This window comes from Bubalus kerabau, chromosome X (assembly GCF_029407905.1).
Source record: "Bubalus kerabau isolate K-KA32 ecotype Philippines breed swamp buffalo chromosome X, PCC_UOA_SB_1v2, whole genome shotgun sequence".
Taxonomy (NCBI): Eukaryota; Metazoa; Chordata; class Mammalia; order Artiodactyla; family Bovidae; genus Bubalus; species Bubalus kerabau.
In genome coordinates, this window is record NC_073647.1 from 138,206,948 (window position 1) to 138,226,117 (window position 19,170).

General features: G+C 36.8%; 1 protein-coding gene across 14 annotated transcripts in view; it reads right to left on the reverse strand.

The window, feature by feature from the left end:
- Positions 1 to 19,170, reverse strand: part of POLA1 (DNA polymerase alpha 1, catalytic subunit) — a 391,031-nt gene that overhangs the window by 233,436 nt on the left and 138,425 nt on the right. For 13 of the 14 annotated variants that reach the window (XM_055564229.1, XM_055564223.1, XM_055564224.1 and 10 more), the window contains exons 33-34: positions 9,583 to 9,761; positions 7,777 to 7,908 (exon numbers count right to left, since the gene is read on the reverse strand). In XM_055564229.1, the coding sequence (XP_055420204.1) occupies positions 7,777 to 7,908; positions 9,583 to 9,761 (311 nt within the window). Of the gene's footprint in view, positions 1 to 5,086; positions 5,322 to 7,776; positions 7,909 to 9,582; positions 9,762 to 19,170 lie in introns of those variants that run through there. The other variant, XM_055564236.1, reaches the window with a different exon arrangement.

Sequence of the window (19,170 nt, forward strand, 5' to 3'; positions counted from 1 at the left end):
AGAGAAATCAAACTGAAAAAGGGATTCTACTGTTGGGGCACAAGCAGTTTTCTGTTTTAACCCACTTGTTTTCAGATATTTGACAACTTCTTTGGCATTACCTGAGCATTTCAAAAAACCTCCAATTTTCCCTTCAGGTGAGGCCAACCATCTGAAAAGCCGCCGAAGCCGCAGGTGTCCCTTCAGCAGCTGCACTGGTGCGTGGCTGGGTGGCTGTCACTGGTGATCCAGACCCATGTCCCCGCTGACTCCATGGCCTGGCTGGGCTTGGAAGGCTCACGCCCAGGACCCTGGCAGCATTCTACCATGAGGGACGACAATAGCATGCAACCAGCTGTTCATCAACAGCTGCCTTAGCGTGTGTGAGGACCAGGATTCTGGGCAAGAGTCCCCAAGGATGACTGCGGTCCTGGTGCTGCTGTTTGTGACCCAGGAAGTCACTGGATAGCACCAGCCTCTCAGAATTCAACAACCTTTTACTGAGCACCAACCAGGTTAGGCACAATCCTGGGTGCTGGACCCTGGAGGACTTAGAGCCTAGTGTCCTTTCCTTGCTTTCAGCTGCTTCCTCAAGCTCCCCTTATCACTGTCCCTTCCTTAGGCTGACTTTCGGACCACATTCACCAATACCAAAAAGGAAATTCCCGTGTTGGCAAAATGCAGGGATGGCTAGGGGGAAAGACAACAACACGCGGTGTTGTGTAGTTCTGACTGGAGGGGAGAGCACCGAGATGATGGAAGTTTCCAGACAAGCCTCAAACCTAGTAGCAAGGCCCCAGCCCAGGGCTGAATCTCAGGCGTGCAGAGCTGAGCACACAGAGGAACTGTTACCTCAGAAGAGAATAAGGAGTGTTAACAGCAATCACTCTCTAGGTGCTAAGCACTTGAAATGCATCATCCCATGTAGTCCTTCTTAGGACCTGACAGGCCAGGTACTATTACTATCGTTGTCTCACAGGCTATGAAACGCTGGCTTGGAGAAGGTCCTGAAGTGCTAGGCGACTAGACAGGAACTCTGACCAAGTGTTTGAGTACAAAACCTCACAGTCTATCGCAAGACTAGGAGGAGCTGCTCTGGAGACTGATATAAGCCAGCACTGAGCTTTCTGAATGTGAGGAAAGAACTGGCAAGAGTCTTGGCTATGACTGCCCCCACCTCTGACAAAAGGCTCTGGAGGGAAAATATGCATATGCGGGGAAGAACATGGAGACCTACGGGCAGGAGCTCAGATGCTGCAGAAAGATCTGAGGTCTGCTTTCCCTGTGGTCAGGGCACCTGAGAATTTGGTGTGGATCCCCTGCTAGTTTCTCAAGATCATGCTCTAGTTCTATACCTCCCCAAATAGGGTCCATGCCATAGGTTAAGATTAAACAAAATAAAGGATAACAAGGTGTTGTGGTAAATCTTCAGAATACAAAGAAACATTGGTTATTCTATGAAGGTTAAGTCAGGTGGCATATAAGGCTGTACCTGATCCAAGTTGCTTACTGCAACTCCTTTATAACAACTAATAGTCATACCATGTTACTCTGTGCTTAGAACATGTAGCTGGCACATTTTAGAGCACTAGATTTAACCTGTTATTCCCTTCAATTTGTACAGTAGTAAATTTACTTATATAATGAGATCCTACTTCCAACCATCACCAAATCCCATGTTTCTTAATTTTTCTGTGAGAACACACCATGCTGTCACAGCAAAATGTTGTACCTGATTCAAGACCAGCTTGCTTAATATTCATACTTAAGAAAAAGCAGTCATTCACTAATAAAAACACACCAAACCTCCACCAATCGGCTTCAGTATTAGAATACTGCATTAAAAAAATGCAATTGGTGTTCATTTATGCTAAGCTTCCCTATTAAATGATGTGGAGCAAAAAGAAATACTAATTCTTTTATTTTGTCTTAATAAGATTTAAGATGACTTCTATGGCTTCCTAAGGGAACAATCCTTCTTTAAGTACCACTGGGCAGCATGGATTGCATTGCTTGGGATGCTGAATGGGTGGGATGGATATCTATTGCCTCTTTGCATGCCTTTTGTACCACTTATAATTATGCTGTTAAGAGGTTTTACAAAAAAGAAACTCAATTTGTTCTTTTTAAGTGTTCTAAATATAAATGCAGAGGCAAGAAAATAAACAATAATTCCACTGGTGCTTAGAGTTTAAACTATTTGAACTAACATACCTGTGAGACTACGGCATATTGCAACCTACAGCCTAAAAACTATCAGCCCACATCACCACAGGTAAGAAATGAGAAATTTTGAGGGTTATTGAACACCAAATATTTGCAGAGGAACAGAAGTTACTGAACATCATTGCATGGCTCTAAAACCCTCAGATTCACCTGTGCAATATAGCTGTCATGATGTATTGCTACACTTGAAAAGAAAAAGGCAATGGAAATAAGAGTGGCCCTGCTAGTAAATTACACAGGTGGGGGTACAGTGAGGGTGGTGATGTGGTGGGAGGCTGCTTCATCTCTTATTATCAGATTTATTTACTAATTGAGCTCTGTATATTCCTAAAGAAATAGTCCTCCTTCAAGCACTGTTGGACACCATGAATTCTGTTGCCTATGTACGATCCCAAGTGGATGTGTATTTTGGCGGAGCAAATACTTCAACCAGTATTTTACCCTCCTTTCTGCACTTTTAATAAAAGGTAGCTCCAGTTTAACTTCTGGTTTAACAACATTATGTTTGGTGGCTGTTATTAGTTTTGTTTTCGAGGAATACATATCCATTACAAAATTCACCATGTTTTTTGCAAACATGATAAATTAACAAAATTACCATGGATTCTTCATACACAAAACTTCCCACTTCCCTGCCACCACACTGAGGCTCAGCATCCCTGGTCAAATGCTCCTTTCTCTACTAGGTGCTCACACACATCAGCATAAGAAAGTCCGCTTCACGAGGCAAGTGACACTGGATGTTATTTTTGGAACTCCTCATAAAAGTGGGTCCAAAAGAGATTTTTTAAATGTGACTTATACCACAATTAATAAACTAAGAAGGAAAAGGGGAAAAAAAAGGGAGAGAGTAGGAATGTGCGAGGAAGAATGGCTAGGCAGCCACTCTCTGCCACCTTGTGTAGTAAGAGTGAGACTCATATCAGGACAATAAAAGTATGTTTCTACACAATGTGATTTTGTATCATGATAAAAATATTTCTGGTCAATGCCTCTTTGCCTGATATTTGCTTTGGGGAGACAACTAATTAAGGCTATAAACTTGGGAGATAGGCATATATTGAAATCAACAGTAATCAGTGACATAAAACAGAGAAGACAGGGTAACAAAGGGCTTTATCAATGCTTTCATATTAAAATACTATGGAGTCTTGTGTGAGCCTGAGAATCTTGTGAACCACTAATAAATCATCTGCCAATATGACAACAGTGCAAAAAAAGAAATTTAAAGAAAAAACAAGGAAGCAAATTGCTAAACATTAAAATGCATACACTACCAGGAGCAAAGGGCTAGAAGAGAGATCTCAGATGGTCTCATCAGAGAAAAGTACAGGTCCTGTCCTCAGAAAGCTTATGTCAGGAAAATTCTGAGACTGTAAAACCAACAGCAAATTCCTAAGGAATTCAACCACCAATTTCTGGTCCTAGCAACTAATGAATGTTATCATATGCACAGCACTGACTAGCTATTCACTTTCTTGATTGAGGGCCAGCAATACTACTGTTTAAAAACCATAGTGAAATGCCCTGAGCAATGCTCCTTTACAAGTAGCTGGCAACACTACAAGACTGGTGAGGAATACATTTCACCCAACTGGAACATTCTAAAACCTGCATAAGCCATCAATGGGGACTGAGGAGCGTATTTTAGTTGACTATCCACCTTTAGCAACCAAAGGCTCTTTAAGTATTAAAATGAGGGTTTAATGTACATTATAACTAATAGTACTTGAGATGAAAGTAAATGACCCACTACCCCCTCCCAGGTACCAAGAGGGGTCAGATTTCCCATTTATCAGCAAGTCTTCAGGGTGGGCAGCATCTCAATCTCAGACTCTTCTGTGGCTGCCTCATGGATGGCTGAGGGGAACACTTCAAAAATGAACCAGCTAAACAAACTTCCCAGCAGCACTTGACAGAGCTACACCTATTCTTCCCATTTCCAAAGCAGTGGAGAATTAATTACCAGTTCTATGGATCTATTGTAAGTATAATAGACTAAAGAGCTATCACAGACACATTTATTGTAAAAGCACAATCCCAAGAGTGTCTAGTGGAGGGCCAAAACGATTAACACAAATGCTTTGTCAGATCAAAGATAAAACCTGCACCGCCCAATTGAGGAATGAATTAGAACAGTGGGTTATCTTTCAAATTAACCAGGGCAGTTAGTGAGGAAAATTTCATGAAAGTGTAATTCTTAGCCTTTGTGAATCCACACAGCAGGCATTCTGCCAGCTGACAAGACGATGAAATTTTCATGCTTAAAAAAAGCCCTCTTCATTTCCCAATTTAGATTAGCTAGTGTTTCTCTCCCCTTGTGTGTGTGTGTGTGTGTGTGTGTGTGTCTATTTGCTCTTCTAAAGCAGAATTTAAGGGGAGGGGGAACACATATCAATTTTTCACTGTAAAATTGAGTTTTTCAAAAACATCCTTAAAAGCTTAGAGATATAGTCTTTAAACTGGCTTTTTATGATTTTTCAAAAAATATCATTCAATTTTAACTTTGTACAGAGGAACCAATTAGGACCAGGGCATGAAATCAACTTTGTATTAGAGCTTTCTGTGCTGCCTCAAAGTCTTCCAGTGCTTCATCAAATCTTGAGATAAAGCATTAGAGGTATTTTCCTCCTCAAGAAATTCATAAATTACTTAAAATATCCTTGCTTGGTGCTTTTTGTATTTTTATATAAACAGAAATTTAAATATTCTAGGAAACAAGAATCTGAAGGACACAATCATTGCTATATGGTGAGAGGAAAAAGCATTTCCCCTCTTATTAAAGGAGCCAACATTAAAATATTATGATATGATGTAGACTGATTCTCAGATATATAAAACTTTTAATGTTTGTTTCATCACATTTATTCATTCAGCACTATTTATTCATAACAGAAAATAACAGAATATGCGGCATATTTTTTGAAGAGTGATTAAACTTTGGCCCCTTTGTTCTTGACAACCAGATCTTCTCAGTGATCTAGAACTATGTTCCTTGGCAGGTTACAGTGTCTGGTCAAGTACCTTACTCCTCCACTGTCTTACTAAATCTTCTTCCTTATGGAGATGACTCCTTTCTCAATGCATGTTCTTCTTTACCTGCAGTGATTCTAAAACTAACATGAAAAAAACATGGAGGCTCTTGCTCTCACTGGACATAATTTTATGTCCAATGGGGAGCATTTTTTAACTTGCAAAATAGGAGGAAACTTTTTGGTCATTAGCTTCAGAGAAGAGACACTTAATCTTAGTACTTACTGCTGCTGCTGCTGCTGCTAAGTCACTATAGTCATGTCCGACTCTGTGCGACCCCATAGACGGCAGCCCACCAGGCTCCTCTGTCCCTGGGATCCTCCAGGCAAGAACACTGGAGTGGGTTGCCATTTCCTTCCCCAATGCATGAAAAGTGAAAAGTGAAAGTGAAGTTGCTCAGTCCTATCTGACTCTTTGCGACCCCATGGACTGCAGCCTACCAGGCTCCTCCGTCCACGGGGTTTTCCAGGCAAGAGTACTGGACTAGGGTGCTCTTGCCTTCTCCATAGTACTTACTACCAACACTCTTATCTCCAGTACACTTGGTCTGTTGACCTCCAGCAGGACTACCACCGATACCATGTATCACGCTCAAATAACTGTAACCAGTATCATTTAGAGGCACGTTAACAAAAGAAACACCATATCTCTCTACTGGCCAAGTTCATTTAAATCTGGGGTCAGGAAGAAAGAGAACACTCTACTGATAAAGTATAACAACAAAGTATAACATATAAAAGCTCTGATTTTGAGGATATTTGAAACATTTGTTCATCATGGGGTCAGGAAAAGAAGGAATAATGGATTTCTTTCTCTCCCAGACAATCACATATGCCTAATGTCAATAAAAAGAGAAATAGGTTCCTAATTTTGACAACGGTCATATCACCCTTCAACTGTAGGAATGACATTTGGGTATTTTAATTTGAAATTTCTTAGGAAAGTCAATCAAGTAGGCAGTTAACAACAGGAAAACTGTAACTGTTAGTGAGATAGACAAGACAATTAAATGCTATAGAAACCTCGGGTTAAATGTCTGGATGCCTAAAGCTAGATTATTAAGCTTGAACAATACTTATATAACCACTACCACCACAACACACACACAATTCGAAATCAATCTTTCAGTTAGGGTTATTTCTAACTATTCAGAAGATCATTTTTCTGCCTATTCCTAACTTAGTCAAAACAGATTGCCCGTTCTTAGAGAAGGAAATAGATGAGCTTCTCCTAGTATTAACATTTCCATGGTGAAGAATCTGATAGACTAAACACAGAGAGAAGACTCGGAATTCTTCCCAAGAGTCAAGAATCATGCTCTGCCCACTGAGGTCTGTAAACGAGCTGAATAGTTTTGATTTGGGCTCTTTATGCTAAATAAAGACCTAACATTTCACGTGCTGAACATTTCATCTACTGCGGAATGTGAACCCACAGATAACCTTTATTCCCATCCAATGTTCATTAAGTGCAGCACAGGATTATTCACTAAAATATTTCAGACTTCCCAAAATGTAGCCATAATTACTATTTTAAAAATATCTTCAGACAATCCTACTTGGGTTTTTTCCTTGACAAATATAAATTATTCTACTCCAAAAATCACAACACTAGAACTCTATGTTTTCACTCTTCATCCTAATGATCTAATACTTGATTTTCATTTAATGAGTTAGATTTTAAAGAAGAGAATGCTATATTGTATGTTAAGTAACATATAGTAGAAATTATAAAATGATACTGATCAAAGTCAAGAGTCTTACCTAATAGAACCTGAGCATTTTTTGGAAATACCTTGCCAGTGTAGCCTCTTTACATAAGTTACAGTGAGCTTTCAAAGTAATAGAAAATGTTTTAGATGACAAGTGACATAATGAAACACTAAGAAAAATCAAATAGGAAATGTGGGGTTTTTTTAATTTTAACTTTTTAAGAGAAAAAACTCATTCATATGAAATGTGTTAAAAACAAAACCAAAACTTTGAAAGAAGGCTTCTTTATAATGCAGACAGCTCACTCACTCTTTTGGAATTTTTACTATATGTTTATAAAAATTAGACATTCTCTTTTAAAATGACAGACAAACTGCATTTAAACTTAAAAAACGTTTATTCTGATTTCCTTGGAAAATTAAGCTATGAAATGGTTTAGATTACCACATAAACAAAAAGTGTTAGCTGGTTGGCAGTTTATTATAAATCACCATACATGATGTTACAGTTCTAGTTGCCAAAGAAAGGTTAATATTGACTTTTCCTCCTCTGCCCAAAGATCTGAGTGACCATATAACTTCATTTTAGTTAGGTAGCAAGAAACTAAACCTCTTCCTGATTATATTTTCATTTTTTCTTAAAAGCAAAAGCTTCATTTCTAAAAATAAAATGAGATGAAAATCCCCAATAGAAAAATCAAATCATTTTCCTTCATCTTTTCGAAATTTTAGTTTTGGGAAAAAAACAATAATACAAAAAACCATTTTAAAACAAGTATCAAATCTAAGTACATTGCATATGTAAGAAACTTATGGTAGATACTTACTTCATAGTATTTTTTAATGCAACGTCTAATGTCCATGATCAATTTGTTGCTCAGCTGTACCATAAAGGTCAGAGGAGAAGCCTTACAATTGATGTTACTGCAACGATACAAGCTGGGCTCCATATCAGTTCCCTACAGAAGTTAAGACAAACAAAAAAAAGATTATGAAAGGTTTCTGTGCTTAAATACTTACATGCTGTCCTGCTGTACTATATTCTTAATTCATTTTATTGCTAAGTTTTTAACCTTATTTTCTCAACCACTTTCTACTCAAAGATCCCCTCAGTCACACACTCTTGTCACTATGATAATGGAGAAGAAAACTGAAGGGAAAACCCTGAAATCACTTTTTTTACATTCAATACATGGCAGACTCCATGGATAAAGTAGTCTCCCCTCTGAAAATACCAGTGAAGTCAAGTTACTGGAAATAAACACCTTTCTTAGAGATACTGAGCAACAATTTAAATTTGTATTTATTCATTCCAAACTTGAAGACAATGCAAGAATATTAATGACAATAGTTTGCTTAGTACTACCAACTTAATTTTTAAGAATAAAGTCTAAAAATTAAGTGTTACACTACAAAATGATCACATCATTAGCTTAGCAAATCTAAAACTTCTGTAACCCCGTCCCCTACAAATGAAATGTATTTGGGGGAGGGGAGAGAGAGGAGGAGAACAAATTTGAAACAATGAATTATTAGTAGTTGGAGAAAACGTTTTGTTTTGTTTTAAACAAAGACAAAGCAAATGTAATATACAGGAAAACCGTTGGGGTTTCTGGAGCATTTGTTTTCCTTCTTGATACTTAAAACATCTTGGTTTCCTGCTCCAATCTGGTACATAACCCTACCCCGCCACACTAAGCAATTCCAGGTGGAAGAGATTTTAGAGCTTGACATCGGCTCTTCCACAGTTAGCCCATCTGCAAGTCGTCAAGCCTCCATGCAATTAACTATCTTATTTACAGCTGTAATGAAGCAAAACTCAAGGATTTAGCAAGTATTGCTGATCTGTGTCTGCCTCTTCCTTGCACTTGCTTCCAAAGACTGCTTTGTTTTGATTCAAAAAAATGCAAAACATCTGCTGTTTGTCCAAATTAACTTAAAATAATTACTTTTAATTTAGATAAAGGATGTATTTTCTTTCAGTTTCAAGGTTTTACATGGTTCTGCTGCCTACTCATTTGCCCATGGCTAGTACATGTATAACACTGCAGTGGAATCAAGTAGATTGGCCAAGTTTCAAGTTCTGATCCAAGGTCAATGATACATTTTTTGGCAGTACTTCTTGAGAGAAATGTCTCCTTGTGACTTTTTTAATGCCTGATATGCAAAGACAGCAGAAAAGATCATCAGAGTAACTTTGTCAAAAAGGAGGCAAGTGGGATGTGTAAAGATAAACAAAAACTTTCCAAAAACACTTAGTTCCCATTAACTTGATTTAAGATAAAGGAAAATATCACTCTAAGTCTTAATAAATTGGGCTGGGAGTGGAGAAATACAGGTTACTAATTAAGAAATTACCATAAAAATACTTTAAGATAATTTAGAATTTTTAGGAGATTCCATTTAAAAAACCAAGGCCAAGCATTCTAGGAAGCCAAAAACAAATATTCAAGTACACTCTATCAAGAGGTTTTAAGCAGAAATAACGTAAGTTGTGAAGGCAGAATTCATATGATGCCAAAATTCTTTAAACACATAAAAACATTTTTCCTTTTTACACATACAGGGGAGAGAAAGAGGACTTTATACTCGTTCACTCACAAAAGAAACAAAAAGAAACAAAAATAACTAACCGAACCATCTAAGACACTATCATAAATATTCTCGGTTCCACATGTAGGGCATGGGCATTTGAACCTTTCACAGTCCTTGTATTTCTCTTCATCCGTGAGGTGTGCTGGGCCACCAAGTAAAGCATCATTCTCTTCATCTTTATGATAATGATGAACTCTAAATTGGGTGGGGTCAAGTCCTATTAATGTCAAAGAAAAAATAAATTCAGAAAGGTACAATTATTGGAATTCCCTTCTCCTAAAAATACTACAAAGAAATCAGAAGAGTTGTTTCAAATTCATGAAATACATACACAACCATTTGAACTCAAGATAGAGGCTCATATCATCAAGACAAATGACTTTTTTTTTTTTTAAGGAAATTATAAACAAAACAAACTGCATCAAAACAATGCAGAAACAGGCTACTGGACATTTGCATTTGGAAACTACTACTTCTATGGGATGGTTTTACTATTTTCTTAAAGTTACAGTGAAAATCTCCCCCAAAATGCACTATTAAAATCTCCAAAATCAAAGTATTACCATTAAAACTGAAAACAGAGAATAAAAATCCCATTAAGGAAAACAAGTTCACTGCTATTACAACTCCTTCAAGTGCAGACACAACTGCTAACCCTGATTTCAATGCAGTGGTCAATTCCATCTTGGCTCAGTAGCTAACAGCATGGAGGTTGCTATCTAATTCAGTGGTTAAAATTCAGTAGCAGCATCTATCAAAACGCAACATGGTTTTACTGTTCTGAATTCAGAAATTTAAAATACGTGCAAAAACAATGATCTACAAATTCTATAGGCCAAAATGTCCCATGACAATCCTGAAGCCAAATATACCTTCTATATTTCAATCAAAACAACATAAGAAATCAACTGATGCATAGTTTACACTATCTTGTTTCCCCAAGCTATTTGAGAAAAGGAAAGATTTTAAGACCAACAAATTTAACTTACCGTTGACTAAAGCATATATGTCAAAATCCACTATATGAATTTATACTTTAAGATAATTATTCCCCTGTATATCTTATTTTCTTGAAAGTATTCCTTAGCAATCCCTAAGAATTCTAGGTATTTTTTGGTTAGAAATATAAAGCTATCATGTTTATTTTAGTATAAATGTAAATAAGTAATGTAAAAGTCACTGAGCATAAAAGTCCAAATACTAAAAACACCTAAAAATTGTTTTATCTCTATCAACAGCTTGCATAGTTAGATAATCTAACAGATATATTTAGAATTCAGTGACAAGATTCTAAATCCTAGCTGGTCAACTGTCAAGTGACATCTCATAATCATAAAAGACTTAGGGTTGACTCTGGCAGTGGAAAGGTGCTGAAAAAAGAATGAAAAGGGAAAAAAAAAACCCACTGGGGAGTTGGCTTGTGGACAGAGTTGGAAAGAAATGCATAGCTTTGTGATTAAAAAAGAAAAAGTGAAAAGATTCTTGAGTATTGGTTTTCTCATCTGCAAAATGGAGCTACTATGCACTTTTAAAGTTTAAATCAGACATTAGGGGACAAATCATTTTCAATGATGCCAATCATGTAAAAAGCACTCAATAAATGCCACATGAATGAAAAAATAAAATAGTGGGTGAACATTATTTATCCATCATTTAGTATTCATTCAAAATTATACATTTGGAAAAATACATGAAACGCACATTCATGTTGCAGCCAAGTTAATAGCTGCTCTTTAAAGTAATTAAAGTGAGTATTTCCCAACATGATAGTGTATAATAAAAACAAAGACTACACATACAAAACAAATTGAAAACCTGTTCTTGGTTAGTGATATAAATTATTGTAACATAGATCACATGGCTCACTAGCCACGTGACCCCAAGGCTCACTATACATTTTTATCTTACAAGTTACCTACAGCTTAAGAGAAACAGCAAGTTAGTGAAGTGTGGGGGAATATATATCCTCTCCTTTAAAGACAAGGAGAGACAGAGGAATGGAGTGAGAGAAACTAGGCCCACCCCTGTGAATGGTGCCATTTCTTCTCTGCAGTGAAGGGTAACTGCTGCAAATTCCTGAACTGTATTCAACTGTCTTCACTGTATCCAACTGTATTCACATGTCTTGCTTTATTCGGGATTATGAGAAAGCAGCTCCAGTTTTTCTCTGATGGTATGATTATTCCACCAATTTCCCAGGCCAATACTCTTCAAAGAGTATGGAAAAAAATAAGCAAGGGTTTTCTAAAAGACAAGCTTCTTTCACAACCTAAATATCAAGGAACAAAACAAAGCTGGGTTTGCACACAGACAAAACTGGTTGGGCTGCAACCAGGAAGCAACGAAAGCTTTTATAGGCCTCCCTACCAGTCATATCCACTGAGTGTACCTGAGGCAGCCTGCCCGCTGAACACACCACAACTGGACATGGGTTGTCCTGCTACTTATGGACAAAAGCCCAACAAGTGACTGAGAGTTATAAAAATTACCAGGCCTTATGAAACGTCTACTTTAAATGTCCATTCCCACAAACCACCCTTATCTGCCCAGGGCAATCACAAAACCAACTGGCCCAGCTAATTACTTCAGATTTACACACAAGCTGATTTTTTTCAAGAAAAGGGACTTCATCTCAGTACTTCTGGCCATAAGTCAAAATGGCATATTTTTTTCAATAGAAAATAGGGAGAAGACACCTTAAAATATTAAGTATATAACAACCCTTGTACAAGTTACTTGAATATAAAAATATCACAAAGAAGTGATTTTCTTGGAAGGACAATTTTAAGTTCAACAGGCAAATCACAGAGAGCTAAGTTAAATCTTTTTAAGAAAACATATTAAGAAGTCATGTTAAAAATATGGATCATTACTGCTGGAATCCTTTTTTAAGGTTAAAATTCACGTTTAAACCCCAAACTTATTCAACATAGAAGTTAATTTTTCCAAATCTGCACAAAACTGGCGATAAACAGCTTATTTCAAAGTTTCAGGAAACTTAAAAGTTTTACTACTTATACCATAAATCGTTAAGCCTGAAATCAAACAGGGAAAAAGTGTCTAGTGCTGCCACCTAGAGGTAGATTTGGAATTTTAAAATGTGCAAAATTGAACTGCTACAAAGAACTCCATTTGTAATTACTGTCCCTCCAAAATGAAACACTATCGTCAGAAATGACATTAAAGCAAACTCTTTATGATCACAGTTTCCATACGTGCTGAACACACCATAACTGTATACTGATACTGTATAATCAATATTAAACTGCAACTACACATTAAGTAATCACAGTAGTCTTGGAGCAACCAAGAGATACAAAACTCAATTCCAAATTCCTTATCTCTTCTATGCAGAGCTTTTCCAAACTGTCTTAAAGAAACAGACTTTATGTCCCAGTTGAGAAAAAGAACTTCTACTAGACTAGCTTTTGACAGATAACTTTAACCATTTGGTCCGGCACAGAATAAAAGAAGGAGCAGCCTATTTGCGCTTGGCACCAGTTATGTGGGGGAAGAGCAGTCATGGAAATGATGTGTGCTTTAACTCAACCCTGTGACTTGTAGTGATCCAGTCACACCATTTTTCTTGGGCTGGAGTAGGGGTGTGGGGGAGGGCGACAACGACGAGACAGGACAGAGGCACAGTGGAATGAAATTAAAATACTGTCATTTATAATTAGAAAATTTATAGGATCTCACATTATTTTGGCAACAGGATCAAAGCTCTCATATTTCAAGAGTATTTATAGAAAGTAACATCATGAGCATTGGACAGCATGAGTTCAGGAGTGGTTTTTTACTTAAGATTGCCCCATTCTTATCACACATACCTCCAATGTAACATATAGAACAGGATTATTTTTTCTACCATTGTATTTTCTAATAATTGTAAACTATTTATCTGTTTTTAGAATGTTCACTTGTCCCCATTCTCAAGGAGTATTTAAAACGCTCCAAACTCAGGGTGTTAGGTTTGGAGGCTGATATATTTGACTAAATAATCATCTTCCAAAGACAAGGTCTTTACTAATGCAACTGCAAATAACTACGGTAAAGTCAATTACTTATGTTCATACAACTATAGGGAAGAAGGAAAGATCCATGTGAATAAAATTCCAAATGAGTAGAGTAACTGGTATTCACAAGTATACCTTAAACAAATCACTTAAAATACTAGGGAAGCTAACTAATGAAATCCTAATGTGAATATTTTTTTCTAAAAATTTTTTCTAGGAAACGAATCTTTTCCATGAATCCATGCCTTCGTATATGTGGAATTCCTAGAGAACAATAAACAAACTGAAAATTTAGTATGATTAAAGAAAAAAATACTTTAGTGAACTTTAAAAAGGTAAATGCTACATCCATAAAAAGCCCTGTATAAGAATGTTCATAGCATCTTTATTCATAATAATCATAAATTGGAAACAATTTGAGGTCCATCAACAGGAGAATGAATATCAAACTGGTAGCATATACCATGGAATACTACTCAGCAATGAAAAAGACAATACTGATACAGGCAACAAGATGTATGAATCTCAAAAATATGCTAAGTGAAAGAAGTTGAACACAAAAAGCATGTACCAGTGGAGATCACTTGTGCAAAGTTCTATAACAGGCAAAACTAACATATGGTTATAAAAATCAGATGAGTGGCTCCTTTTGTGGGAGGGAGGGTATGGACTGGGTAGAGTACAAGGGAACTCTCTAGGCAATCAAAATATTCTGTGTTTTGATACACTGACTGTGTGATATGCATGGTATGTTAATTATCCTTTAGAAGAAAGCACTCCAAATAAAAAACGTTTGCAACATATATTACCAAAGAACTCATTTAGAACATATAAGGAATGCCTGCAAATCAGTAAGAAAAAGACTACTCAACAGTAAAGTAGAAAAAGACTTGAACTGACCTCTTACAAAAGGAAATATTCAAATGGTCAATAAGCATGATAACAGGTGCTCAACTGTATTAGTCATCAAAGAAACACAAATTAAAACCATAACATTATGCCACAACATGAAATGAAGAAGAGAGGAAAACACCAAGTACTGCTAAGACTGGCAGGCACTCAAACGCTGCTAGTAGCAGCTCTCAATTAGTAGAACCATGTTAGATAATTGGTAACATCTACTAACACTGAACATATATGCCCACTATGACCAAGCCAATCTGCTCCTAAGTATATACCCAACAGAAATACATATAATTTTTCAACAGAAGATATGTACTAGAATGCCTAATATTGATAACCACCCAGCGTGGAAAGAATCCATTGGTAGGTAGTCACACAGTGTGAGATATTCATAGTAGACAGAAATGAAGTACGACCACATGGACCCATTTCACAAACAGACTGAATGAAAGTAGCCAGACATTAAGAGTAAAGACATAATTTATGCAGCATTGAAATATAAGAAAACCTCATCTATGATGTTGTAAGTCATGATAGTAATTTTCTGTTGGGGCATGGAGGACAATCTCTAGAAGGGGATAGGAGGGGCTCTGAGGATACAATAATATATTGTTTCTTGTGCTCAGGACTGACTACACTGGTATGTGTCTACTTTGGAAAAATTCATCAAGCAGTTAGGTTCTTGTGAACTTTTCTGTATGTCTGTTATATAAGAAATTCATATTGATTTCTCTTACCATACACAAAAATAAATTCAAAATGGATTAAAGACTTTATAAATATAAGACTTGAATAACAGAATTCCTAGGAAAAAACTAAGAAGTACCATCTTTGACATTGGTCTTAGCAGTATTTTTTTGGCTATATCTTCTCAGGCAAGGGAAAAAAAAGCAAAATTAAACAAACAGGGTCACATCAAATTAAAAGCTTTTTGCACAGACAAGGAAACTATCCACAAAAGAAAAGGCAGCCCACTTGAATGGGAGAAAATATCTGTAAATAATATATCCGATAAGGAATTAATATTCAATACATAGAAAGCTCATACAACTCAACACCAAAAAAAAAAAAAAAAAAAAAAAAAAACACCCTGATTTTAAAAATGGGCAGAGAACATGAACAGACATTTCTCCAAAGAAGACAAACAGATGGCCAGCAGGCACATGAAAAGATGCTCAACATCACTAATCATCAGGGAAATACAAATCAAAACCACAGTGAGCTATCACCTCACACCCGTCAGAATGGCTATTATTAAAAAGACAACAAATAACTAGTGTTACCAATGATGTAGTGTGAAGGGAACCCTTGTGCACTGTTGGTGTGATTATACATTATTACAACTACTATGGAACACAGTATTGTGGTTTCTCAAAAAAATTAAAAATAGAACTGTCATACGATCTAGCAATTTAGCATCTGGTATTTATCAGGGGAAAAAAAAAACACTAACTCAAAAAGATACATGACTCAAATGCTCACTGAAGCATTATTTATAATAGTCATGATACAGAAGCAATCTCAGGACCCATCAATAGATGAATGGATAAAGAAGATGTGTTATGTGTGCGTGTGCGCACGGGCGCACACACACACACACACACACACACACAGGAATATTACTCAGTCACTAAAAACTGAAATTTTGCATTTGTGATAACATGGATGGATCTAGAGGGTACTATGCCAAGTAAAATAAGATAGAGAAAGATGAATACCACAGGATAACAATAAATGTGGACTCTAAAAAGCAAAACAAAATGAAAACAAACTCACAGATACAGAGAGCAAACAGCTGACTGTCAAAAGGGAGAGGGAGTTGGATATAATATATAACATAAGGAGTATGGTCAATAACACTGCAGTAACTTTGTATGGGGACAGAGGATTATTAGATTTACTGTGATGATCATCTCATAATGTATACAAATCTCAAATCACTACACAGTACATCTAAAACTAAATAACACTGTATATCAACTATATTTCAACTTTAAAAAAAGAAAATTTACACACTGAAAAAGGTAGGAAAACTGAATACTAAGTATCTCTCATGCTATATCTCTGAGTTTGTTTCAAAATGTGTTAGATTCCAATCAGACATTATGCATCTCCTCACAAAGGTACAGACCATTACCTAGGAAGTTGGATTAGCAAAAATTTAAGCTGAACCAAAATATGGGCAAGTCTTTAGATCTAATTACCATTTTACAAGAAACAGAGAGGACAGAGGGATGTGTTAAAGGATATCTCCAGGATGCAAACAGCAAACTCCAGAATAAGGGACATTCCATAGGACAAAAATTGCTGGTTTCTCTAACAAATAAATTGGAAGGGTCAAAAAACAAAACAGGGATAGAGAAGATTAACTATCATTTGGACTCTGATTGGATTCCAGTTCAAAGAAGGAGCTTCATTTTAAAGGAAAAATGCATTCACAGTATGACTGGGGAAATACACTTATTGGATATGTGATGAAAAAAGGAATTGTGGGTTTTTTTTTTCCCCATAGTGATAATGTTACACTTATGCTAAAAGGGGGGAACCTTACCTTTTAGAAATGCAAAATGAAATACCAATATTTATAGGTAAAATGATACAATGTCTAATGTTCACTTCAAAATCATCAGAGAAGGTGAAGAGGAGGAAGGTTGGCCACAGCTGCAGAATGGTTGTAGCTGGGTGGTGAGCAAATGGGAGCTCCTTACACAGTTCTCTTTACTATTACACGTTTGGAATTTTTTTTATAATAAAAAAATTTTAAATACTACAGATCCAACTGAATGATAAACAATTGACTGTACAAGTGGCAAGCAACTGAACCTGCTTTTCACAGCAACAACAAACCGCTCCATAAGATAAATGAGAAATGTCTGAGTATTTTAAAAGAAATAATATCCAAACCTTTGGGTTAAGTAAACTCCCAAGAGTTTTACTGTCTTGCAAAAGATAACTCCCACAATCAAGATGGAGAAAAAAAATCCTGCTAGACAGGATTGTTTTTAATGCCCTTGATGATAGCCCTGAAAGTGAATTTTAACTTAATGAGACCTGTACCTCTAAGCAAGAAAAAAACTTGGAAGTATCTTCTTTCCTATTTTTAGATGTGAGAAAACACAGTAACTTTATGCTGAAAAAATACTTGGAAAATAACACAAAGGAATAGACCAAGAAAAGATTTTGCTTCTCTTACAGCAAAATCCTCTTCTCTCCATCTATGTTGGTAGATATGGGGTGGGGGGTGATGTGCAGAGTCAGCCTACAGGTTCCTAAACACCCACCTTTTTACAAGTGAGTTAGTAACTGCTTAACAATTTTTTCCATCTGATTTTTTAAAATTAATTAATGTATTTTAGTTGGAGGCTAATTATTTTACAATATTATAGTGGTTTTTGCCATACACTGACTTGAATCAACCATGGGTATACAAGTGTTCCCCATCCTGAACCCCCCACCCACCTCCCTCCCCATCCCATCCCTCAGGGTCATCCCAGTGCACCAGGCCTGAGCACCCTATCTCATGCATCGAACCTGGACTGGTCTATTTCACATATGATAATATACATGTTTCAATGATATTCCCATCTGATTTTATAAAAACTATCTTACTTTAGTTATAAGAATATTTATATTTTTTCAACAAAGGGGGAACCTAAAACTCATCATCTTTACACTTTTCTGAATTATCCATATGTATACATTTTACACAGTTTAAGTATCTGTGCACAATGCTGTACTCTGCTCTTTTTCATTTTATTACGTCTTACCCATTTTTCTATAGGCTACACAGTCTTGGCATCATTTTAGTATGTTTAATATGATGATCTTTAAAATCTTGATCTATAATTAATAATACAGTATCACATACTTAAAAGTTGCTGCAAGTAGATCTTAAGCATTTTCACCACACTACCCCTGCCCCACAGAAGGGTGAGGTGATGATTATGTTAATTATCTTGATCTTGGTAAACATTCTACAATGTAAACATCTCTAGTCATCACACTGTACACTTTAAATACATACAATTATATTTGCCAATTACTCCTCAATGAGTTAAATTTTTAAAAATGGATCAAACTTAAATAATTTGAGAAATCTCCATTTTCCTTTGGAAATTCCAAGCCTTACAAAGTCAGAGTAAGAAATCACTACTCCTAGCAATTCCTCTCAGCATGCTCTGGTGGGGCTCTAAGTTCTTAGAAGTATGCCTGAGTCAGGTAAACAGTGCCACTGCAGGCCCTTGGCATGGTGAACCCGGGTCACAGGGACAAGCACTCTGCGCTCACCTTGTAAAGACTGAGGTGCAATGCAGTGCAACGAATACCCTTTGTGAGACTCTCTGTGAACTCCCTCATGTGCCCTGAAGAGCAGCTGGGATGGCCTGGAAGTCAGGGCTCTGCTGCTCATCACTGGGCTGGAAGCACAGACACACAGATAGCCACTCCCAACTCCACACGCACAGTGCAAACCCACATGGCCTCAAACATCTCCACTTTCATAAACTGTTCCTGGGTGGCCCCAGCTAGAAGTGGACTCTGCTTCTTCCAAAACACTGAAAAATTTATTTTGCCTCTTTTGGGATATGTACTTGTGCTGGCCCTAGATTTTCCCACAAGAGGGAAATTGACTCAACAGGCTGGGCTGTAATTGAAGAGCCTCAGCCAACTCAAATTTGTACCCTTCACAGCACCCATTACTCAGGTCTT